The sequence below is a fragment of the Anolis sagrei genome, chromosome 9 (assembly GCF_037176765.1).
Source record: "Anolis sagrei isolate rAnoSag1 chromosome 9, rAnoSag1.mat, whole genome shotgun sequence".
NCBI classification, from domain to species: Eukaryota; Metazoa; Chordata; class Lepidosauria; order Squamata; family Dactyloidae; genus Anolis; species Anolis sagrei.
Genome location: NC_090029.1, coordinates 13,167,370 through 13,193,630, shown reverse-complemented (window position 1 = coordinate 13,193,630; position 26,261 = coordinate 13,167,370). Strand labels below are relative to the sequence as shown.

Sequence of the window (26,261 nt, the reverse complement as noted above, 5' to 3'; positions counted from 1 at the left end):
ACTGCAGAGATGGGAATCACGCGGTGCTCCAGATGTTGGACTGCAATTCCCAGTTGCAGTAAGCAAGCCACAGCTGGAGAGCCATGTCATTCCCTCTCCTGGATTATTATTATTGTATTTATTGATACCCCGCATGTGTATATGTGTCTCAAGTGCAAAAAAGGAAGAGGAAATGGAGGAGAAGCAGCAGGTGCTGCGAGATGGGTCCAGCGTAATGAAACTCCAGGTAGAAACATTTCTTCAGCAACAACTGTACAAACACGTATGGGATTGCAAGCATTTTCAGTTATCAACGCAGCGGCTCTATTGCCATTGCCGGAGGCAGATCTTAAGGATCAATGCCTGCCTTGAATGGGTCATGCGTGTAGAGGTTTTGCATGCCGACCTCTGAAATAAGGCCTTTTCGCTTTGACCATTTGTGGGCTAGTTTAACTTTTTGAAATATTATATTGCATTAAAAGATGCACCACTAAATCAGAACACATTTTAAATTTTAAAACTATTTTAAAATACATAACAAAATTAATGATAGTCTTTGTTGTTTTTAGCTTTTATACGGTACTAGCTGTCCCCTGTCACGCGTTGCTGTGGCCCAGTCTGTGTATATGTGTGGGAGCTTTGGCCCAATTCTATCGTTGGTGGGGTTCAGAATGCTCTGTGATTGTAGGTGAACTATAAATCCCAGCAACTACAACTCCCAAATGTCAAGATTCTATTTTCCCCAAACTCCACCAGTGTTCACATTTGGGCATATTGAGTATTCGTGTAGAGCAGGGGTCCTCAAACTAAGGTCCGGGGGCCGGATACGGCTCTCCAAGGTCATTTACCTGGCCCTCGCTCAGGGTCAACCTAAGTCTGAAATGACTTGAAAGCACACAACAACAACAACAACAACAACAACAACAACAGCAATGCTATCTCATCAGCCAAAAGCAGGCCCACACTTCCCATTGAAATACTAATAAGCTTATATTTATTATAATTGTTCTTCATTTTAATTATTGTATTGTTTTAAAGTCGGGGTTTTGTTTGTTTTTTTGCATTACAAATAAGACATGTGCAGTGTGCATACGAATTCATTCATGTTTATTTTCAAATTATAATCCGGCCCTCTAACAGTTTGAGGGACTGTGAGCTGGCCCTCTGTTTAAATAGTTTGTGGACCCCTGGTGTAGAGTTTGATCCAGATCCATCATTGTTTGAGTCCACAGTGCTCTCTGGATGTAGGTGAACTACAACTCCCAAACTCAAGGTCAATGCCCACCAAACCCTTCCAATATTTTCTGTTGGTCATGGGAGTTCTGTGTGCCAAGTTTGGTTCAATCCCATCATTAGTGGAGTGCAGAATGGTCTTTGATTGTAGGTGAACTATAAATCCCAGCAACTACAACTCCCAAATGACAAAATCATAATTTTTTGAGTGATGGTCACTCCTGGTGATGTGAGACGTTTTGTTGCCAAATTTGGTGTGATTTCGTTCAGTGGTTTTTTTGTTTTTATGGTACTCATTACGCACAGAGCATTTTTATATATATTGCTTTTAGTACTGTTTGCCGCGCTGAGTCTCTGTTCATAGAGGGGGAATAGTGCAATAATAATAATAATAATAATAATAATAATAACAACAACAACAATCATGTTTTGGATATAATTTTTTTTATATATTTGTATATTTTCAATTCTGTGCTTGTGCTTTTATGTCAAGGTGCTTTGAGTCCCCTTTGGGGAGGTAAAGCGGGGTATAAATATAATAATAATAATAATAATAATAATAATAATAATAATAATAATGTAACAGTCATGTTTTGCATATAAATAATATTTTTGTATATTTGTACATTTTAAATTCTGTGCTCATGCTTTTATGTCAAGGTGCTATGAGTCCCCTTTGGGGAGGTAAAGCGGGGTATAAATATAATAATAATAATAATAATAATAATAATAATAATAATAATGTAACAATCATGTTTTGCATATAAATAATATTTTTGTATATTTGTACATTTTAAATTCTGTGCTCATGATTTTATGTCAAGGTGCTTTGAGTCCCCTTTGGGGAGGTAAAGCGGGGTATAAATATAAATATAATAATAATAATAATAATAATAATAATAATAATAATAATAATAATAATGTAACAATCATGTTTTGCATATAAATAATATTTTTGTATATTTGTACATTTTAAATTCTGTGCTCATGCTTTTATGTCAAGGTGCTATGAGTCCCCTTTGGGGAGGTAAAGCGGGGTATAAATATAATAATAATAATAATAATAATAATAATAATAATAATAATGTAACAATCATGTTTTGCATATAAATAATATTTTTGTATATTTGTACATTTTAAATTCTGTGCTCATGATTTTATGTCAAGGTGCTTTGAGTCCCCTTTGGGGAGGTAAAGCGGGGTATAAATATAATAATAATAATAATAATAATAATAATAATAATAATAATAATGTATTGGCGAAGGCTTTCATGGCCGGGATCACTGGGTTGTTGTAGGTTTTTCCGGGCTATATGGCCATGTTCTGGAGGCAATTTTTCTCCTGACGTTTCGCCTGCATCTATGGCAAGCATCCTCAGAGGTAGTGAGGTCTGTTGGAAGTAGGAAAAATGGGTTTATATATCTGTGGAATGACCAGGGTAATGTTTCAGCTGATCACCTTGATTTGCATTCAATGGCCTGGAAGCGCCTGGGGGAATCTCTTGTTGAGAGTGAATTGATGTGCCTGATTGTTTACTCTCTGTTACAACAGCAAAACAACATAATAATAATAATAATAATAATTATTATTATTATTATTATTATTATTAATGTTTTTGAACTTCTTCAGAGGCCTCTATTTCCAGTTTTCAAATGGGGAAACTCCTCAAATTAAAGATATATCCCAAACAGAACGGGCCAAAGCTTGGAAGGAATGCTTTGCAAATGTGCAGTGTGTCAGGTTTTTACCCATCTTGGAAGTAATGTATTGCAAAGGAGTGACGTGTAATATTTTTTGCACGCATGCTTACAGGGGCGGCTCAAGCCATTACGCAAAGTAAGCATTTGCAGTATAGTTGATTTTGCCTAGGGACGCTCTTGGGGGAAAATAGACCTTGACATATGTGAGTTGTAGTTACTGGGATGTATAGTTCACCTACAATCAAAGAGCATTCTGAACTCCACCAATGATGGAATTGAACCAAATATGGCACACAGAACTCCCATGGCGAACAGAAAATATATATCAATGATTGGGGGGGGGGGGGGGGGGTGGCAAAATACGGTTTGCTTACCGTTGAAAATTACCTAGGGCCGCCTCTGCATGCTTATAATTCAAAATGTTTTACAGCAGGCCCTTTGCGTTTGTATTATAATTATCAACTATTGAAATATTTGGTGTCGCTCTATTTGGTCCTATGGATTATTCCATGTAGTTGGTGATCACTAGGTAGCCTTTTGAGATTGTTTTCTATCACAGATCTGTGGCTGGAGGATATCTCCAAGTACTATTTACTTACTTTACTTACTATATTTATATCCTGCCTTTCTCGACCCCAAAAGAGACCCAAAGCAGCTTACAGCAGAGGCAAAATTCAATGCCTTAAACAATTCAACAATTAAATAATATTTAGTTAAAAATCTAAGCAAGGTTAAAAGCAATTAAAACATAAACAATGCCAGTTAAAGCTATAAAATCACATTATCCACAATCAATCGAGTACCTAAAAGCAACAGTTTTAAAAACTGAGAATTTAAGATTTTTTAAAAAATTATTCCACTTGCATGATAGGGGTGATAACAGATATTACAATTCAACTATCCATGGCTTGAGAATATATATATATATATATATATATATATATATATATGAGTTCTGTGAATAGCACAAACGAACATTACATTTTTATTTATATTTATATTTATATATTTTATTATATATATATATATATATATATATATATATATATATATATAATGTAATGTTCATTTGTGCTATTCACATATTTATATATTTAATATAAATTTTATATTATTTTATATTATTTAATATAAATAATAATTTTATATTATTTAATATAAATAATATATATATTATATATCATATATTATAAATAATATATGACAAAATCAATTTTTTTTTGAGTGAAGGACATACATTGGGTCGTTAGGTGTCTTGTGTCCAAATTTGGTGGCAATTCATCCAGGGGTTATATATATATAAATATATATATAAAAATAAAAATGTAATGTACGTTTGTGCTATTCACAGAACTCAAAAACCACTGGACGAATTGCCGCCAAATTTGGACACAAGACACCTAATAACCCAATGTATGTCCTTCACACACAAAAATTGATTTTGTCATTTAGGAGTTGTAGTTGCTGGGATTTATAGTTCACATACAATCAAAGAGCATTCTGAACCCCACCAACGATGGAATTGAACCAAACTCGGCACACAGTTCTCCCATGACCAATAGAAAATACTGGAAGGGTTTGGTAGACAGTGTCCTTTAGTTTTGGAGTTATAGTTCATCTACATCCAGAGATCACCGTGGACTCAAGCAATGATGGATCTGGACCAAACTCTACATGTATACTCTATATGCCCAAATGTGATCACTGGTGGAGTTTGGGGAAAATAGAATCTTGACATTTGGGAGTTGCAGTTACTGGGATTTATAGTTCACCTACAATCACAGAGCATTCTGAACCCCACCAACGATAGAATTGGGACAAACCTTCCACACAGAACCCCCATGTGGGCCACAGCTTGTGGCAGGGGATGGCTAGTGTGTGTGTGTGTGTGTGTAAAATGGCAACATCAAGGTTTGAATATTATATATATATATATATATATATATATAATATTCAAACCTTGATGTTGCCATTTTATATAAGGGACATCATTCTACTGCACTATTGTCTATAATGGGACTTGATCTTCCATGAGTTTTGGTATCTGTGGGTGTCCTGTAACTAAGCTCCAATGAATACTAAAGGCTATTGTCAAAGGCTTTCATGGCTGGAATCACTAGGTTCTTGTAGGTTTTTTCGGGCTATAGGGCCATGTTCTAGAGGCATTCTCTCCTGACGTTTCGCCTGCATCTATGGCAAGCATCCTCAGAGGTAGTGAGGTCTGTTGGAAATAGGAAAATGGGTTTATATATCTGTGGAATGACTCTAAAATTACAACAGCAAAACAGCAGAGAGGAAACACCCAGGCACATCTTAACACCTCTCAACAGAACATTTTCCCAGGCTCACGCAGGCCTTCAAATGCTAATGAAGGTGGTCAGCTGAAACATTCACACCTAGCTTCAGCAGAGAGTTCTTTGCCCCACCCCAGCCATTCCACAGATATATAAACCCATTTTCCTATTTCCAACAGACCTCACTACCTCTGAGGATGCTTGCCATGGATGCAGGTGAAATGTCAGGAGAAATGCCTCTAGAACATGGCCCTATAGCCCGAAAAAACCTACAAGAACCTAATACTAAAGGCTGACTGTATTTTACATTTTCCTAAAGCTTTCCGCAGGTTGAGGTCCTTCTCCAGTTTAAGCCAAAGCCTCTCTTGCTTTCCGATCGTAATGTTTCCAAAATAATGTTGCGTGGGGATTGCCCTACCATAACACCTGCCATTTGACTGAGTTGTGTCCCACTGTACAAAGTTTACTATTCTTTAGTTTTAGATTTAAATGTCAAATGATTGCACTGCCTTGACTTGTCCGCTAGCCGGGAATCCCATAATAGAGGGTCATCTCCACGGTCTTATAGATGCATTTCCATGCGCAGTGGATAACACTATGTAACAACAATTGAAAACAACAGAGGGGAAACAAACAGGCACATGAAATCACTCTCAACAAAAGATTTCCCCCAGGCGCTTCCAAGCCATTGAATGCAAATCAAGGTGATCAGCTGAAACATTCACAGCTAGCCCCAGCAGACAAAAGTCCTTTGTCTCACCCTGGCCATTCCACAGATATATAAACCCATTTTTCCTACTTCCAACAGACCTCACTACCTCTGATGCTTGCCATAGATGCAGGCGAAATGTCAGGAGAAAAATTGCCTTCAGAACATGGTCATATAGCCCGGAAAAACCTACAACAACCCAATTGAAAATAAATTTCTGTTCCTGGTTTGAAAGTGTTATTCCTAATTAATTGTGTGATAATTACTTTGAAAGTAGTTGTTCTACTCCAGAAAATTTGTTCTTTTTGTGGCTGCCACAAACTCAGTTGCAATTGGTTGGTACTTGATGAGAAATTCATTGAAAAACAACGAAATGTGCTCTAGCGAGAACAATATCTTTGCGATTTAATAAACAACTTCCTTGTTTTTATGCTAGAACCCATTAGGAAACGACATTAATAACCCAGGAAAATAATATCATAGTCTTACATAGTGTAAGATATTATAATAATATAATGGAATTATAATAATATAATACATTTCTATATAAATAAAAATGTAATGTTTGTTAGTGGGATTAACAGGACTCAAAAACCACTGGGGGAATTGACACCAAATTTGGACACAACCCACCTAATAATAATAATAATAATAATAATAATAATAATAATAACAACAACACTTTATTTGTACCTCGCTACCATCTCCCCAAGGGACTCAGTGCGGCTTACATGAGGCCAAGCCCAAAACACAATACAAGCAATAATAACAACAATACAAGCAATTAAAAAACATAGAGACCTCATGGGCCATCCAGTCCAACCCCATTCTGCCAAGAAGCAGGAATATTGCATTCAAATGACCCCTGACAGATGGCCATCCAGCCTCTGTTTAAAAGCTTCCAAAGAAGGAGCCTCCACCACACTCCAGGGCAGAGAGTTCCACTGCTGAACGGCTCTCACAGTCAGGAAGTTCTTCCTCATGTTCAGATGGAATCTCCTTTCTTGTAGTTTGAAGCCATTGTTCCACATCTTAATCTCCAGGAAAGCGGAAAACAAGCTTGCTCCCTCCTCCTTGTAGCTTCCTCTTACATATTTATACATGGCTATCATATCTCCTCTCAGCCTTCTCTTCTTCAGGCTAAACATGCCCAGCTCTTTAAGCCGCTCCTCATAGGGCTTGTTCTCTAGACCCTTGATCATTTGAGTTGCCCTCCTCTGGACACATTCCAGCTTGTCAATATCTCTCTTGAATTGTGGTGCCCAGAATTGGACACAATATTCCAGGTGTGGTCTAACCAAGGCGGAATAGAGCATTACTTCTCTGAATCTAGACACTATGCTTCTATTGATGCAGGCCAAAATCCCATTGGCTTTTTTTGCCACCACATCACTTTGTTGGCTCATATTTAACTTGTTGTCCACAAGGACTCCAAGATCTTTTTCACACGTACTGCTCTCAAGCCAGGCATCGTCCCCCGTTCTGTATCTTTGCATTTTGTTTTTTCTGCCTAAGTGGAGTATCTTGCATTTGTCACAATTTTCTCAGTTCTTCCCAACCTGAGTAGCTGAGAGAGGTACGTTCCATAAAACGCTCCTGTTAAGAAATATCTGTATGCGGAAAACTAGTCGCTCAGGAAGAAAATCGGTTTTGTGTGTTTCTCTAACAATGCCTTTCCTTTCTCTTTCTAGATATTCATTAACAACGAGTGGCATGAGTCGAAGAGCGGAAAGAAATTCCCCACCTTCAACCCTTCAAAAGGAGAGAAGATCTGTGATATCGAAGAGGGGGACAAGGTCTGTTCTTTCTCGATCAGGAAAGCATGTGGAATTATGCACAGTTGTGTTGAAAGGAAACCTCAGCTTGAGAGCTGGCTTTGTTGTTATGCCTGAAATGAAGACACCCAGGCTGCCACAGCTCAATACTGTGGAATTATGTTGTAGTTTTCCAAGGTCTTTCGCCTTTCTTACACAAGAGTGCCGGCGTCTCTCCAAACGACGGCTCCGGGAGTTCTGTAGCACTGAGCTATGGCAGTTCAAGTGGTGTCTAACTACATCCATTCAACATTGTAGAGCAAAGGATCCCAACCTGTGGTCTGTGGAACACCAGTGGTCTGCAAGAATGAAAATGTGGTCCGCGGCCTCTCAATTACTACTCCGTTGCCTTGAAATCACATGGCAACTAGAGTGCCTGGCCTCGCAAAACCCTCTTATAGTGCCGAGGCATCAGGGATGTTGCCTCGGCACTTATAAGAGTATACACCCAAGAGTATTGGAGGAACTATCAGAAGTCATTTTGGAACCATTGGCAATCATCTTTGAGAGTTCTTGGAGAACGGGAGAAGTTCCAGCAGACTGGAGAAGGGCCAATGTCCCAATCTTCAAGAAGGGAAAAAAGGATGGTCCCAATTTTCAAGAAGGGAAAAAAGGATGACCCAAACAATTACCGTGTGGTCAGCCTCATGTCAATACCAGGCAAGATTCTGGAAAAAAAATTGTTAAGGAAGTGGTCTGCAAACACTTAGAAACAAATGCGGTCATTGCTAATAGTCAACATGGATTTATCAAAAACAAGTCATGCCAGACTCATCTGATCTCTTTTTTCGATAGAGTTACAAGCTGGGTAGATGCGGGGAATGCCGTGGATGTAGCGTACCTGGATTTCAGTAAGGCTTTCGACAAGGTCCCCCATGACCTTCTGGCAAGGAAACTAGTCCAATGTGGGCTAGGCAAAACTGCAGTGAGGTGGATCTGTAATTGGGTAAATGGACGAACCCAGAGGGTGATTCTCCCCAAGGCTTCCTCTTCATCCTGGAAAGAAGTGACGAGTGGAGTGCCATCAGCAGGGTTTTGTCCTGGGCCCGGTTCTGTTCAACATCTTTATTCATGACTTAGATGAAGGGTTAGAAGGCATGATCATCAAGTTTACAGATGACACCAAATTGGGAGGGATAGCCAACACTCCAGAGGACAGGAGCAGGATTCAAAATGATCTTGACAGATTAGAGAGATGGGCCAAAACTAACAAAAGGAAGTTCAACAGTGACAAATGCAAGATACTCCACTTAGGCAGAAAAAACGAAATGCAAAGATACAGAATGGGGGACGAGGCCTGGCTCGAGAGCAGTACGTGTGAAAATGATCTTGGAGTCCTCGTGGACAACAAGTTAAACATGAGCCAGGAATGTGATGTGGCGGCAAAAAAAAAGCCAGTGGGATTTTGGCCTGCATCAATAGGAGCATAGTGTCTAGATCTAAGGAAGTAATGCTACCCCTCTATTCCTCCTTGGTTAGACCACACCTGGAATATTGTGTCCAATTCTGGGCACCACAATTCAAGAGAGACATTGACAAGCTGGAATGTGTCCAGAGGAGGGCGACTAAAATGATCAAGGGTCTGGAGAACAAGCCCTATGAGGAGCGGCTTAAGGAGCTGGGCATGTTTAGCCTGAAGAAGAGAAGGCTGAGAGGAGACATGATAGCCATATATAGATATGTGAGAGGAAGTCACAGGGAGGAGGGAGCAAGCTTGTTTTCTGCTTTCCTGGAGACTAGGACGCAGAACAATGGCTTCAAACTACAAGAAATGAGATTCCATCTGAACATGAGGAAGAGCTTCCTGACTGTGAGAGCCGTTCAGCAGTGGAACTCTCTGCCCCGGAGTGTGGTGGAGGCTCCTTCTTTGGAAGCTTTTAAACAGAGGCTGGATGGCCATCTGTCAGGGGTGATTTGAATGCAATATTCCTGCTTCCTGGCAGGGGGTTGGACTGGATTGCCCATGAGGTCTCTTCCAACTCTTTGATTCTATGATTCTATGACTGGATGGGCCATGAGGTCTCTTCCAACTTTTTGATTCTATGATTCTAGGGGAGAGGCTGATACCCACAACAGATTACTGCCACCACATCAGCTGTAGATTGTTACATATGGTTTTCTGTGGGTGAGCAGATGATGATGACCGAATGGCTGATGTGGTCTATCCAATGCAGTTTTCTCAGTCAGCACCCCAAATAACCAGACAGAATCGAAAGTTGACCAAAAACCTATTCATAACCCTTTTGGTACTAATGTTGGAGAGGGGTCTCTGGTGAAGTGGACCCTGGTCAAAAAAGGTTGGGAGCCACTGGTGCAGAGGCACCCTCCATTCCAAAGCAAGCCACTCAGTCTTTGGCAGAGACAAGGCACAATGACCACAATCCTTTCCTCTCCTCCCTGGGTTACAAACCGTGCTGCATTCCACTCCACGCCTGGTGGCAGCTGCGGTGGGCCCAATCCCCCCTGCTCTCCCCCACCCCAAGTTGTCGCTCTTGGTATCACAGCACCCGTGTAAGGTAACACTGATTAAACACCAGGCGGATTAAGGCAGGAATTCCAACCTTGCCCATAGTTCCCTTCTCAGTGCGTGGGTTTTGCTTTGGACCTCCCCGTAATTGATGCAACCCAAGACGTTGCTTTCCATTGAGAAACTTCAGCCAAGTGTTTCCATTCGTGCAAATGGAATGGCTGTGAAATACCTCAAACCACATGGCTGATATTCCAGCTGGGAGCTATGAAGGTCAAATCCATCTTGAGGGCCAAATGCAGTCACATCCCAGGAAGAGACAGGGAGCGTTGGGCCACTTGCTCTGGGCTTTGCTTCTCTGGAACTCCTGCAGTGACTCTGATTGCTCTCATTGTCGATGGCTAAACCCTAGAAGCTATTCCCATGACTCTGTCAGTCAATGGCTAAGCCCTAGAGCAGTGTTTCTCAACCTGGGGGTCAGGACCCCTGAGGGGGTCGTGAGGGGGTGTCAGAGGGGTCGCCAAAGACCATCAGATAGCACAATATTTTCTGTTGGGCATCAGGATTCTGTGTGGGAAGTTTGGCCCAATTCTATCGTTGGTGGAGTTCTGAATGCTCTTTGATTGTTAGTGAACTATAAATCCCAGAAACTACAACTCCCAAATGTCAAGGTTTGTTTTCCCCAAACTCCACCAGTGCTCACATTTGGGCATATTGAGTATTTGTGCCAAGTTTGGTCCAGATCCATTATTGTTTGAGTCCACAGTACTCTCTGGATGTGGGTGAACTACAACTCCAAAACCCAAGGTCCGTGCTCATCAAATCCTTCCAGGATTTTCCGTTGGTCATGGGAATTCTGAGTGCCAAGTTTGATTCAATTCCATCATTGGTGGAGTTCAGAATGTTCTTTGATTGCAGGTTAACTATAAATCCCAGCAACTATACCTCCCAAATGATAAAAATCAATCCAGTCCCCGACCCCACCAATATTCATATTTGGACGTATCAGGTATTTGTGCCAAATTTGGTCCGGTGAATGAAAATACATTCTGAATATCAGATATTTATATTACATTTTAAACAGAGGCTGGATGGCCATCTGTCAGGGGTGCTTTGAATGCAATATTCCTGCTTCTTGGCAGAATGGGGTTGGACTGGATGGCCCATGAGGTCTCTTCCAACTCTATGAATCTACGATTCTATAATTCATAACAGTAGCCAAAATCACAGTTACGAAGTAGCAACGAAAATAATTTTATGGTTGGGGGTCACCACAAAATGGGGGGCTGTATTAAGGGGCCACGGCAATAAGAAGGTTGAGAACCACTATCCCTAGAGTTACTCTGACTAGTAACACTAGTAACACTCTGTAACACATTTTTTCCTGGGTTGTCAATGTCATTTCCTCATTCGAAAAATTATTAAACTGAACCAAGGGACATCCTGCAGCACATTATATTATTATATTATATTATGTTGTAATATTATAATAATATTTATTATTATATTAATTTATTATATTAATTATTATATTATTGTTTAATTATATTAAACTGCGTAACACGATTTTTGTTATTAATGCCATTATTTCCTAAATGGTACTATCATAAAAGCATGCAAAGGGTTTATTAATGCCTCTGACTACTTAGTAATCAATGACTAAATCCAATAGCTGCTCTGACTATTCTAATATTTGATGGCTAAACCCTAGAGCTACTCTGACCATTGTGGTTAGTGCTAATTATACAATTTAGGCCAGTGTTTCTCAACCTGGGGGTCGGGACCTCTGGGGGGGTCACGAGGAGGTATCAGAGGGGTCGCTGAAGCCCATCAGGAAACAACAATATTTTCTGTTGGTCGTGGGGGAAGTTTAGCCCAATTCCAGTGTTGATGGGTTTCAGAATGCTCTTTGATTGTAGGTGAACTATAAATCCCAGCAACTACAACTCCCAAATTTCAAGGTCTATTTCCCCCAAACTCCACCAGTGTTCACATTTGGGCATATTGAATATTCATGCCAAGTTTGGTCCAGATCCATCATTGTTTGAGTCCCAGTGCTCTCTGGATGTAGGTGAACTACAACTCCAAAACTCAAGGTCAATCTCCACCAAACCCTTCCAGTATTTTCTGTTGGTCGTGGGAGTTCTATGTGCCAAGAGTGCTTCAATTCCATCATTGGTGGAGTTCAGAATGCTCTTTGATTATGTTGTTGTTGTTGTTCATTCGTTCAGTCGTCTCCGACTCTTCGTGACCTCATGGACCAGTCCACGCCAGAGCTCCCTGTCGGCCGTCACCACCCCCAGCTCCTTCAAGGTCAGTCCAGTCGCTTCAAGGATGCCATCCATCCATCTTGCCCTTGGTCGGCCCCTCTTCCTTTTGCCTTCCACTTTCCCCAGCATCATTGTCTTCTCTAGGCTTTGCTGTCTCCTCATGATGTGGCCAAAGGACTTCAACTTTGTCTCTAGTCTCCTTCCCTCCAATGAGCAGTCGGGCTTTATTTCCTGGAGGATGGACTGGTTGGATCTTCTCGCAGTCCAAGGCACTCTCAGAACTTTCCTCCAACACCACAGCTCAAAAGCATCAATCTTCCTTCGCTCAGCCTTCCCTAAGGTCCAGCTCTCACATCCGTAGGCGACTACAGGGAATACCATGGCTTTGACTAGGCAATGGATCTTTGTTGCCAGTCTGATGTCTCTACTCTTTACGGTTTTATCGAGACTGGACATTGTTCTCCTCCCAAGATTATTGCTCTCCTCTTTGATTATAGGTTAACTATAAATCCCAGCAACTCCAACTCCCATGTCATTACAAAATCAATGCCCTCACCCCACCCCACCAGCATTCAAATTTGAACCAGTGAATGAAAATATATACTGCATATCAGATATCTACATTATGATTCATAACAGGAGCAAAATTACATGGTTGGGGGTCACCACAACATGAGGAACTGTATTAAGGGGTCACAGCATTAGGAAGGTTGAGAACCACTGATTTATCAGAGGCAATTAAGAAACCATAACTCACTGAATTTAGTTGGATTTACCCACATGTTGACTTACTGATCAGTTGTTGATTTCAGGTGTAATCCATGGCGTTCTGGCCATCCTGTCTCTTTGTATTTCATTTTTTTTTTTTGCTAAGTTTAGTGTCTTACATTTGTCCTTGTTGAAATTCATTGTGTTAGTTTTGGGCAATCATCTCTCTCATCTGTGGAGGTCCTTTTGAATCCTGATCCTGTCCTCTGGAGTATTTGCTCTCCCTCCCAATTTGCTCCCATCTGCAAACTGGATAAGAAGCACACCCTCTAAACCAGTGGTTCTCAACCTTCCTAATGCCGCGACCCCTTAATACAGTTCCTCATGTTGTGGTGACCCTCAACCATAAATTTATTTTGTTGCTACTTCATAACTGTAATTTTGCTACTGTTATGAATCATAGAATCAAAGAATCAAAGAGTTGGAAGAGACCTCATGAGCCATCCAGTCCAACCCCCTGCCAAGAAGCAGGAATATTGCATTCAAATCACCCCTGACAGATGGCCATCCAGCCTCTGTTTGAAAGCTTCCAAAGAAGGAGCCTCCACCACACTCCGGGGCAGAGAGTTCCACTGCTGAACGGCTCTCACAGTCAGGAAGTTCTTCTTCATGTTCAGATGGAATCTCCTCTCTTGTAGTTTGAAGCCATTGTTCCGCGTCCTAGTCTCCAAGGAAGCAGAAAACAAGCTTGCTCCCTCCTCCCTGTGGCTTCCTCTCACATATTTATACATGGCTATCATATCCCCTCTCAGCCTTCTCTTCTTCAGGCTAAACATGGCCAGCTCCTTAAGCCACTCCTCATAGGGCTTGTTTTCCAGACCTTTTATCATTTTAGTCGCTCTCCTCTGGACACATTCCAGCTTGTCAATATCTCTCTTGAATTGTGGTGCCCAGAATTGGACACAATATTCCAAATGTGGTCTAACCAAAACAGAATAGAGGGGTAGCATTACTTCCCTAGATCTAGACACTATGCTCCTATTGATGCAGGCCATAATCCCATTGGCTTTTTTTGCCGCCACATCACATTGTTGGCTCATGTTTAACTTGTTGTCCACGAGGACTCCAAGATCTTTTTCACTCGTACTGCTCTCGAGCCAGGCCTCCCCCATTCTGTATCTTTGCATTTCGTTTTTCCTGCCAAAGTGGAGTATCTTGCAAAGTGGAGAATCGCCATGTAAATATCTGATAGGCAGGATGTATTTTTATTTGCTGGACCAAATTTGGCACAAATACCTGATACGTCCACCTTTGAATACCGGTGGGGTTTGGGGGGGGGGTGTTGATTTTGTCATTTAGGAGTTGTAGTTGCTGGGATTTATAATTCACCTACAATCAAAGAGCATTCTGAACTCCACCAATGTTGGAATTGAACCAAACTTGGTACACAGAACTTCCATGAACAATAGAAAATACTGCAAGAGTTTAGTGGGCATTGACCTTGAGTTTTAGAATTATATGAGGGGTATTTTTTAAGTAAGGTCCGTTTTGTTGTAGACACTAGTAGTTCGCGCACATACCGCAATGAGTGCATGCGTCGTGTACCGGCATGCCTTGGGAACAACTGTGCTCAGTTTCCGCTCTGTAGCTAACCTGTACGGTTCTGTTCTATGTTTTACAAATGTTTAAGAGTATCAACTCACCCGCTGCACGTGATACGGTTTTTGTCAGCAAGGAACCGGAGCGGTCCTCATCATGGACGTTGTCACGGCCATCTCTGAATTGTCGTAGCCACTTACACACTTTGCTTTCACTCATAACAGTATCACCGTACACTTCACAAATCTGTCGATGAATTTCTGCAGCAGGCAGGTTCTTTGTTGACAAAAACCATATCACTGAGCGAACATCACATGCGGAGGGCGAGTTGATAGTCTTAAACATTTTTAAAGCACAGAACAGAACCGTACAGAACCGTCCCGACCCCCAGGTTGAGAACCACTGCTCTAAACCTTCATCCAAATCATTAAGAGAGATCCTGAACAGAACTGGGCCCAGGACTGAACCCTCTTCATGGTATCAAATAGTCACTTCATTCCGGGATGGAGAACCATTGGGAGGAAAGCTCCTTTTGGGTTCGGTTGCTGAACCAATTCAGATCCCCCTCATAGTAGCCTTGCCTAACCCACATTGGACTACATTGCTTCCAGAAGGCCATGGGGGGATTTGTCGAAGGCTTTCCTGAAATCAAGACCACAGCAGTCCCTGCATCTACCAAGCTTGTAACTCTGTCAAAAAAAAAAAAAAAAAGAGATAAGATTACATATGGTTCAACTGACAAAAAACAAACAAACATAAAGGTGATTATATGACTAGGACAAAAACGAAAGATTACGCCTCGCTAGATCACAATCTGAATTTAGCGTGTGTGCTGGTACGGCTGTACCAGAAGCTTCAGCTTTATTTGCTTTGTATCAAATGTTTGCTTGCAGTCAGGGATTCTGCAGAAAGGTGGCTTCCTTTGGTTGCAGTCATAGGGCAAGTCACCTGTCCATCATCGTTAAGTTTTGGTTCCGCCCCTTGCTCAGGGCAATTGGGAAGGGAAGGGAGCCATTTTTAGTTAGTCTCAGCAAGGAAAGCTATATACAGGACCTGTACAAAAGCTTCAACTTTTAAGAATTTTCAGGGAAGCATCCCCAAAGCTTTGAAGACTTTCCAGGGGAGAACAACCCTAAAGATCAAAGAACTCCAGCTGAAGAGACTACAGTCCTTGCTGGTAGGTCCACTCGGTGCTTTGAGACGCAGTTCAACCCGGTAGTGGTGCCCACATCAGTTAGGTTTAAGTTCACAGTCAGCCTGGGAGAAGTTAAAAAGGGGATTTTTCATTTAAAGTAAAGAAGAAGTTATTGAAGACAGTTGCCTGTCCTTCGTGGGCAAGATTAGGAAGTCACTAGTTGCTTAAAGCCTGGAAGCATTTGTTTAACCCTTTGAAGACAAGAGAAGTTTCTGTTTGATTGTTCATTAATAAAAGACTTCATTATATTTCACAAGCCATCTAAAAGTCATTTGTGATGGAAAACCTCTGAGAACTTCTCCTTGGGCCCCCTGGCTTCCCGCTGGGCAAAGGTTGCACATCCTGTTTTAAGGACAATTCTTTGCAGGCCCAGCGCACAACAGAACAGCGTGATTATGCTCTTATTGCTTCCACGAGAAATGTTATACAAGTGTCTGGTTGTGTCCAGAAGGGAGTCCTTGATTGTTCTCTTCTTTTCCTGTCGTAGTCACTGTGAATCGTACATTTGGTATCTGTGCGCATGCGCAGTACAGCTTTCGGAACCTTCTAGATAAAAATATAACAATTTTGAGCCCACCAGCCCCACCCCCCCTCTCCTCGAGTATAAGTAGCCCGAGGGCGGGGCTAGCCGGCAGTTCTCTTTTCCGCGCTATTGCAGTAGCTTGAGAACCTCTCTCTATCTCTCTCTTTGCGAGCTCTTGCATTTGACTGGACTGATTCTGATCGTTTGGACTGGACTGTTTGTGACTAAGGTATTGGACTTTGAATTGGACTCTGATTGCTGGCTATAGACCCGGACTGCCTGACCATTCCTGCCTCCCCTCACGTGCTTTCAGCGTGATGGCGACTACCTCCTTTAAGCGCTGCTCCAAGTGCCCTAATACCTATCCGGACACTGATGGGCATTCCCTGTGTCTACAGTGTCTTGGAGAGGGTCATCTTACCCAAGCCTGCTCAGTCTGTATGGCTTTTACGCCACAGACCAGAAAAAACCGGGAGCTCAGGCTTAAGGCGGCACTTTATGAAAGGGCCCTGCTCCCTCCTGCCCCTTCACCACAGCAAACGGGCCCAACAAGCTCTGCTGTGCCCCTCTTGGATCAGGCCATGGGGCTGGCTAAGAAGAAGGCCAAAAGGCCCAGGGACAAGGCCTCACAAGATGGCCGCGAAACAGTGCAAGGTAAAAAAGCTGCTCCAAAAAGGGCGGGAAGTGCTTCTTCGTCCGTTGCTGCTCAAGCCCCTCCCTCCACAATGGGCCAACCGGGTCAATCAAGCCTCAGAACACCTACCTTATCCCTCGAGGTGGATATGGCTCCTGTGACTCCTTTCAGGCCGCAGCACTCGGGACCGGAGGGCCCGGTCTCGGAGGTCTTCTCGACCCCTCAGATGCCGACGCTCTCTCCCTCTGGGGGCGGAGCCAGCGGGGAGGCTGCGCACAGGGATGGGAGACCAGTCTCCGTGGCTCCTCCCACCTCCCCTCCTTTGGAGTCCGCGCCGTCCACCAGCGGCGCGTTCGGGGGCATCTTCAACGCCCCCTCTACTGAGCTGATGGAGGCAGCCATTCGGAGGGCCTCTCCACCTGCCGCTTCGACAACGCCTCCCTTCGATACCGCCAGCCTAGGAAGGGAGGCGGGCTCTCCGGGGCCGCAGATGCAGGGCGCCTTCCATGCGGAGGGACTTCAGATCTCGGATGGACCTTCGATGCCGGGAGCGGCATCAGCTGCAGCCCTTTATCAGGGCCACCGAAGGGAGGACAGAGGGTCTCGTAGGCCTAGCAAGCGGCCGAGGCGCTCTAGATGCCCCTCCCGAAGGAGCAGGAGCTCTCGACGCCGGGGACGCAGAGCCTCTACGAGGTCGAGCCGGCGCTCAAGGTCTTTCTCCTGCTCTTCCTCATCCTCGACCTCCTCATCGTCCTCCTCCTGCTCCAGGCGCCGGAGACGCGCCCGCCGCTCCAGGGCCACATCATCCCGCCCAGCTGAGCGTAGCCCCAGGCACGCGACCCCGCAGGGCTATTGGCAGATGACTCCTTCGGGCCAGCTTGTCTTTGTGCCGGGCCCGATCCCGTTCTCGGTACCGGCGGGCCCTCCTCCTCCCCTCCCTCTGCGGGAGCTTGGAGGGGTCTCGGGGCAGAGAACATCGGCCTCTCTAGGGGGCTCCAGCGCGCAAGGGGCTCCAGCACGCTCTGCCCTGACCCCAGCTGAAGGAAGCTTTTCTGCAAGGGACAATCAGCTATCCCGCCTGAATGCGGAGGCGGGCCGGCCTGTGTCCGGTAATCTGCTGTATCGCCAAGAGGCGCAAGGGGGCGCTGCGACTCCAGTGAACCCTGCAGTGCGCGCATCCCCAGCTGCATTGGTGCCTGTGAGTGTGGACCCGGCCCCTCTGACTGAACCTGACCCAGCCGTGGCCACCCCACTGAGAGCAACTGTTTTGGACTCCTCCAGAGCCATTGATCAGGACATTATGGACCCAAGAGACAGTGACTCTGGCTCAGAGCCTCCTGATCCTTCCCAGGCTCTAGGGGGTGAGGATGCTTCTTGTACCATGCCTGCTGATTTTCACAAGTTTGCTGCTTTGGTGGAGCGTATGATCAAGGCTCTGAACATACCTGCCCCAAAGCAACCTGAGCACGTGGAGGATCCGATGTTTCCGTCGGATGAGCAACATACGATCCCCTCCTCTGCTCTTCCACTCTTACCTTATTTGTTGAAGTTAGCTAAGGTGGCCGACATGGCACCTGGGGCAGTACCAGCGGTCCCTAGAAGGTTGGATACTATGTACAAGATTGATATGGCCACGGCCAAGTGGGTGATAGCTCCTCCCAAGGCAAACACCGTGGTAGCGGAGGTCACTAAATCTAAGCGCCCCAAGGGCTCAGTGACCACCCCTCCTGACAGAGAAGGGAGAAAATTGGACACCTTGGGTAAGAAGGCCTATCTTTCTGCCAGTTTGTATACACGCATGGCTCATTATGCAACATATATGAGCGGGTACCAGTCTTTTCTGTGGAACCGCATGTTGTTGTATATTGAGTCTATGCCCGGGGAGGAACAGCGCCTTGCCAAAGCATTGCAAGGGGAAGCCCTGGCGTTGTCAAAACTACAAAAAGATTTCGCCAAACATATGGCGGAGACAGCGGAAAATTTGTTCGCTACGGCCACCTCCATTCGCAGACACGCTTGGCTGCGGGCCGCTAATCTTTCAGAGGAGGGAAAGGCCTTCGCTGAAGAACTCCCTTTTCACGAGGAGGGCTTATTTAATCCTAATACAGACGACAATTTGAAACAAAAGCAAGATGTTAGGCAATCGGCCTCGAAATTCGGCTATACTTGGCAGCCATACAGCCAACAGAAGCCAAGATGGCAAAATCTTACCTCCTCCTATCGAAGGCCATTTAACAACTCCTTCTCGGGGTCTTTCAGAAGTCGTTCGACGGGATCATCAAGATTCCAGGGCGGTCGTCGGGCCCCTTATTTCCCAAAAACTAGGGCTCAACCCTTCCAGGGTAAATCCAAGCCGTCTGGCGCCTCTAAGAAGCGCCTTTGACGCCCCTATAGGGCATAGCGGGCAGGATGTAACTGAATGTCCTTCCGACTTGTTACGACAGACCCAAGTTGCTACCCCTTCCCCGCAGGATTTCCTTACCTTGAGTGTTGACAGCCCCGTTGGGCCTTTTTCATTGTTTAAAGACAGACTCGCCCCCTTCTACAACGAATGGGCAAGCATAACCACAGATGCCTGGGTTTTGTCTGTTGTTTTCAATGGTTATTGTATTGAGTTTGAGGACATCCCCAGAGTGGGCCTGGTTCGGGACACGCCTTTCTCCGCTCAGATTATGGAGGAGATCACAATGTTGTTGCAAAAGGGGGCCATTTCACCAGTCGACCCTTCCTCGGTCCCGTTCTGTTTCTTTTCTAGATATTTTCTGATTGTTAAACGTGGAGGTGGAATGCGTCCGATTCTTGACCTGAGGGCTCTCAATAAACACATTAAGCCCAAAAGATTTCGTATGGTGACTCTTGCTTCCATAGTCCCCCTACTCTTTCGGGGGGCCTGGTTTGCGACCGTCGACCTTCGTGACGCATACTTCCACATTTCCATTGCCCCACATCACAGGAGGTTTCTCTCCTTTAGGGTCAATGGTCAAGCATACTGTTTCAATGTCCTGCCTTTTGGCCTCTCAGCTGCCCCACGGGTGTTCACAAAGTGTATGGCTGTTGTGGCCGCGCACCTGAGGATGAGGGGCGTGTCCGTGTACCCATACATTGACGACTGGCTGATAGTGGCTAGGTCTCGTAATTCGCTACAACATCACGTGTCCACGGTTTTGTCTCTTCTCCAGTCGCTGGGCCTCGTACTCAACCGGGAGAAGTCTGTCCTGATACCATCGCAGCGCATCCAGTTCATCGGGGCGCTCCTGGATTCGGTGGCCGAGAGGGCTTTTCTTCCCGAGGACCGGTTCAACAACCTGCGAGACCTTCTCAATCAGCTCATTACTTCTCCCAGCACGTCAGCCAAGCACATTCAGGTCATTCTGGGACACATGGCGTCAACCACGTCGGTTATCCGCCACACCAGACTAAGGATGCGGCCGCTTCAATCGTGGTTCCTCTCCAGCTTCAATCCGCTATGGGACAACCCTGCCAGGCGCCTGTCCCCCCCACAGTGGGTCCGAGCTTCCCTGCGGTGCTGGATGGATCCAGCCTGGGCCTGCGAGGGACTTTCCTTTTACGCCCCTCGCGCCACAAGCATGGTCACTACAGACTCATCCCTCACAGGGTGGGGGGCACACACCAGCGGCTTAGTGGTTCACGGGACGTGGTCACCAGAAGAAAGCGCTCTTCACATAAACGCGCTCGAGATGCTGGCCGTAGACAGGGCATTGAGGTCCTTCGAAAGGGTCATCACAGGTCAGGTAGTACACATTCTCACCGACAACACCACGGTGATGTACTACCTGAACAAGCAGGGCGGTACCCGTTCGCAGACGCTCCTGGACCTTACCACGCGAATCTGGGAGTGGTGCATAGACAGAGGGATTCACCTCCTGGCGACACACGTGCCAGGAGAGCAGAACTTGTTGGCAGACTCCCTGAGCCGAAATCCTCTGGCGAACCACGAATGGTCTCTCAATCTGGAGGAGGTTCGGAGGCTCTTCCTGGCATGGGGCACACCAGAGCTGGACCTGTTCGCCACGCAGTTCCATTCAAAATGCCACCTCTATTGTGCACGGACGCGGGCCGCGACTCGGGGCAGGTGTCTGGGAGACGCATTCACGCTTGTATGGACGGGTCGGAAGACTTACGCCTTTCCTCCCTTCCCTCTGCTATTGCGAGTGGTTGCCAAGATCCAGAGGGACAACGCCCACTGTATTCTAGTAACGCCGTGGTGGCCGAGGCAACCGTGGTTTTCTCCCCTGCGACTATTAGCGAGGGGAATCTTCATTCCTCTTCCGTCCAGAACAGACTTACTCACATCGCAAGGGGGCCAAGTGTTGTACCCAGAGGTACACAGACTGAGGCTGACGCCCTGGCGGATCCTTCCAACAACTTAGGGCCTCTGGCGGGTTTATCTCACCCTGTACTCCAGATCATTGAGGCAGCGCATCGGCCATCGACGAGGCGTTCTTATGTCTACAAATGGGCGCGCTTCTCCTCCTTTGCTAGACAGCGAGGGGTGATCCCTGACTCGGCCCCCTTCTCTGTAGTGTTAGACTTTCTAGCGTCTCTGTTAGACGCGGGTCTATCGTTTCCATCGTTGAAGTGTTATCTGGCCTCCATTTCCTGGTTTAGGCAAAAAGGGGGCTTCCCCTCCTGTTTTTTGGACCCTGTTGTTAAGTCGTTTTTAAGGGGGCTTAGGAACACTAGGCCTCCTGTGTCACCGATAGTTCCTTCTTGGAGTTTGGAACTCGTCCTTAATGCGTTAATGAGGGCCCCTTTCGAACCTTTGGCATCAGTAAGCCTGTCTTATCTTTCATGGAAGACGGCCTTTTTAGTAGCCATTACGTCGGCGCGGCGGTCTAGTGAATTGTGTGCCCTTAGGGTCGACCCGCCTTACCTTAAGTTTCATAAGGACAAGGCGGTACTGCGGACGGACATCTCCTTCCTCCCTAAGGTCTCAACTCAGTTCCATATTTCTCAGGACCTGGTTCTTCCTGCTTTTTTTCAGAGCCCTACGACCCAGTTTGAAAGGAGTTTGCACTTATTAGACGTTCGACGGGCTTTGGCCTTTTATGTGGATAGGACAGCCGTGCTTAGAAAAACCCCTAAGTTATTTGTGAAATACCGGGCGGATGTGCTGGGTAATCCAGTGTCGCCTCAGAGACTATCGTCCTGGATGGTGTCTACGATCCGCTTGTGCTATCGCATGGCGGGCAAGGATTTGCCCCAGCCGGTTAGGGGCCACTCCACGAGGGCAGTAGCCACATCAGCCGCTTTCTGGAAGGGAGTTCCCCTGGACACTATTTGTCGTGCGGCGATCTGGTCCTCACCTCATTCGTTCGTGAGCCACTATAAGTTAGATGTCGTTTCACGGAGGGACGTTCAGTTTGGAAGGGCGGTCCTTTTTTCGGCGCTAGCATGACGCCCACCGTCCATGGTTAGTTAGCTCGCTATTCTACCAAATGTACGATTCACAGTGACTACGACAGGAAATTATAAGTTGCTTACCTGTAACTGTAGTTTCCTGAGTAGTCACCTGTGAATTCGTACATACCCGCCCGTCCTCCCCTCGGGTCATGCCGCGCCTTCTGGCTGCTTTGCGGCGGAAGAGAACTGCCGGCTAGCCCCGCCCTCGGGCTACTTATACTCGAGGAGAGGGGGGGCGGGGCTGGTGGGCTCAAAATTGTTATATTTTTATCTAGAAGGTTCCGAAAGCTGTACTGCGCATGCGCACAGATACCAAATGTACGAATTCACAGGTGACTACTCAGGAAACTACAGTTACAGGTAAGCAACTTATAATTCCTGGATGTTTTTTTTGCAGCCTGATGTGGATAAGGCCGTGGAGGCAGCAAAGGCGGCTTTCCAAAGAGGATCCCCGTGGAGGCAAACGGACGCTGTGAGCCGAGGAAGGCTTCTCAACAAACTGGCCGATCTCATTGAGCGAGACCGCGTGCTGCTCGCTGTAAGTGAAGGAGGCACGTGGGACAGGGATGGCAGGAGGAGGGTCATGTTTAGCAATTTCTTGGTTCTACTTTGATGGAGCATGACATACAAAACCTTCACTTTGAGAATTTCTGCAACAGGCATGGGCCGACTTCGGCCCTCTCTCTAGGCATTTTGGACTCCAACTCCTACAATCCCTTACAGTCTGTGGGCTGCTAGAAATTATGGGAGTTGGAGTCCAGAATTGACCCATGCCTGCTGTACAATATTCAGCATTAAACAGGTAAGGTACAACTGTGAAGATTTATGAATCCAATAGTTTGTTTGCTATCTGTTATCTATTCATTTGTTGTCTGTCTATCTGTCATCTACCTATCTATCTATTGATCTGTCCATCATCTATCTGTCTGTCATTTATCTATCAATTATTCATCTATAATTCTATCTACTAGCTGTCTTTTAATCTATCTATTTACTTATAATCTCCTATTTATCTATCTGCCATATGTCTGTTAATCCGTTATCTACCTATCTATTGATTTGTCCATCTATCTATCACTGTGTTTCTCAACCTGGGGGTCGGAACCCCTGGGGGGATTGTGAGGGGGTGTCAAAGGGGTCACCAAAGACCATCAGAAAACACAGTATTTTCTGTTGGTCATGGCAGTTCTGTGTGGGAAATTTGGCCAACTTCTCTTGTTGGTGGGGTTCAGAATGCTATTTGATTGTAGGCAAACTATAAATCCCAGCAACTACAACTGCCAAATTCAAGGTCTATTTCCCCCAAAGTCCACCAGTGTTCACTTTTGGGCATATTGAGTATTCGTGCCAAATTTGGTCCAGATCCATCATTGTTTGAGTCCACAGTGCTCTCTGGATGTAAGTGAACTACAACTCCAAAACTCAAGATCCGTGCCCACCAAACCTTTCCAATACTTTCTGTCGATCATGGGAGTTTTGTGTGTCAAGTTTGGTTCAATTCCATCATTGGTGGAATTCAGAAGGCTGTTTGATTGTAGGTGAACTATGAATCTCGGCAAGTACAACTCCCAAATGACAAAATCAACCCCACCCCCCACGACTCCACCAGTATTCAAATTTGGGCATATTGGGTGTTTCTGCCAAATTTGGTCCAGTGAATGAAAATACATCCTACATATCAGATATTTACATTACAATTCATAACAGGAGCAAAGTTACAGTTATGAAGTAGCAACAAAAATCATTGTATGGTTGGTGGTCACCACAACGTGAGGAACTGTATTAAGGGGTCACGGCATTAAGAAGGTTGAGAACCACTGATCTATCATCTTATCTATCTATCTGTCATTTATCTATCTATCATTCATCTATCAATCTGTTCATCATCTGTCATTTGTCTATCTATCAATTCTTCATCTGTCATTCTATCTGTCATTTAGCTATCTACCTATCTCTCTACCTATCTATCTATCCATCCTACCTAGCAATATACCATATGTCTGTCAATCTGTTGTCTACCTGTCTATTGATCTGTCCATCATCTATCTATCTATCTATCTTTCCATTTGTCAAGATAGATAGATGATGATATATCTATCTTTCTATTTGCCATCTCTCCCTCTCTCTCTCTATCATTCATCTATCTCAGTGTTTCTTAACCTGGGGGTCGGGATCCCTGTGGGGGTCACGATGGGGTGTTGGAGGGGTCGCCAAAGACCATCAGAATACACAGTATTTTCTTCTGGTCATGGGAGTTCTGTGTGGGAAGTCTGGCCCAATTCTATTGTTGGTGGGGTTCAGAATGCTCTCTGATTGTAGGTGAACTATAAATCCTAGCAATTACAACTCCCAAATGTCAAGGTCTATTTTCCCCAAACTCCCAACAGTGTCCACATTTGGGCATATTGAGTATTCATGCCAAGTTTAGTCCAGATCTATCATTGCTTGAGTCCACAGTGCTTTCTGGAGATAGGTGAACTACAACTCCCAAACTCAAGGCCAATGCTCACCTAACCCTTCATTATTTTTTGCTGGTCATGGGCGTTCTGTGTGCCAATTTTGGGTCAATTCCATCTCTGGTGGAGTTCAGAATGTTCTTTGATTGTAGGTGAACTATAAATCCAGCACCTACAACTCCCTAGGTGCAGAGAATGAAAATACATCCTGCCTATCAGATATTTACATGACGATTCATAACAGTAGCAAAATTCCAGTTATGAAGTAGCAATGAAAATAATTTTAGGGTTGGGGGTCATCACAACATGAGGAACTATATAAAGGGATCGTGGCGTTAGGAAGGTTGAGAACCACTGATCTATCTATCTATCTTTCATCTACTATTCTGTCTGTTATCTATCTGTCTGTCTTTCATTTGTCTATCTGTCTATGGGATCTATACCCCACCTTTCCCCCAATCTGGGAGAAATGTATGCCACGTATTCTACGTATTTTTCCTCTTTGTATTTTCAGAAGTAGAGAAACGCATGGTGAATTGTATGTGATTCCATGGACTGGACAGGGTGTCCCTCGCGGTCTCTTCCAGCCCTGAGATTCTATGAATCCAAGTTGAGTTGTGGCAACCAGCCTTAAACACATTCAGTGGAATGAATGTCTCTTGCGCCTTTAATTCCTTATGGCACTCCCCCGACATAAATAGCAACCTGTGGCCATTTATTGCTTCCACCAATAGAAATCCTATTAGGGATAAGACCAGATCAATCACTCTCCCTTTGGTATGGCAAAAAGAAAAAAGGAAAGCCTAATGCCTTCTTGTTTGCCTCACTTTAGACTCTCGAGACCATGGACACAGGGAAGCCATTTCTCCAAGCTTTCTTCATTGACTTAGAAGGCTGCATCAAGACGCTGAGATACTACGCCGGGTGGGCTGACAAAATCCAAGGAAAGACCATTCCAGTGGGTAAGTTGGACTTCAAGGTATGTCAGGTCAAACTGTGTTTCTGCAGGCCTGGCTCTATTTATTTATTTAAAAGTTTTCTATACCGATCTTCTCACCTCCAGGAGGGACTCAGATCCAGTTCACAACATGTGTTCATATACAAAATACAAACCACACAATGCATTATCATTACACGTTAAAAACATATTACAATACAACATCGTCATCATCACAATTACACAGCCAAGTCGTCAAAAACATTCATGGTCATAATTCACAGTTAATCATTCTCCTTCCATGTGGACCAGAGTTGA

At 44.8% G+C, this 26,261-nt stretch overlaps 1 protein-coding gene across 1 annotated transcript in view; it reads left to right on the top strand.

The window, feature by feature from the left end:
* The window catches only part of ALDH1A3 (aldehyde dehydrogenase 1 family member A3), a 63,380-nt gene that overhangs the window by 11,709 nt on the left and 25,410 nt on the right, over positions 1-26,261 (top strand). The window contains exons 2-4 of the mRNA XM_067471297.1: positions 7,608-7,712; positions 22,948-23,088; positions 25,839-25,968. Of these exons, the coding sequence (XP_067327398.1) occupies positions 7,608-7,712; positions 22,948-23,088; positions 25,839-25,968 (376 nt within the window). The remainder of the gene's footprint in view (positions 1-7,607; positions 7,713-22,947; positions 23,089-25,838; positions 25,969-26,261) is intronic.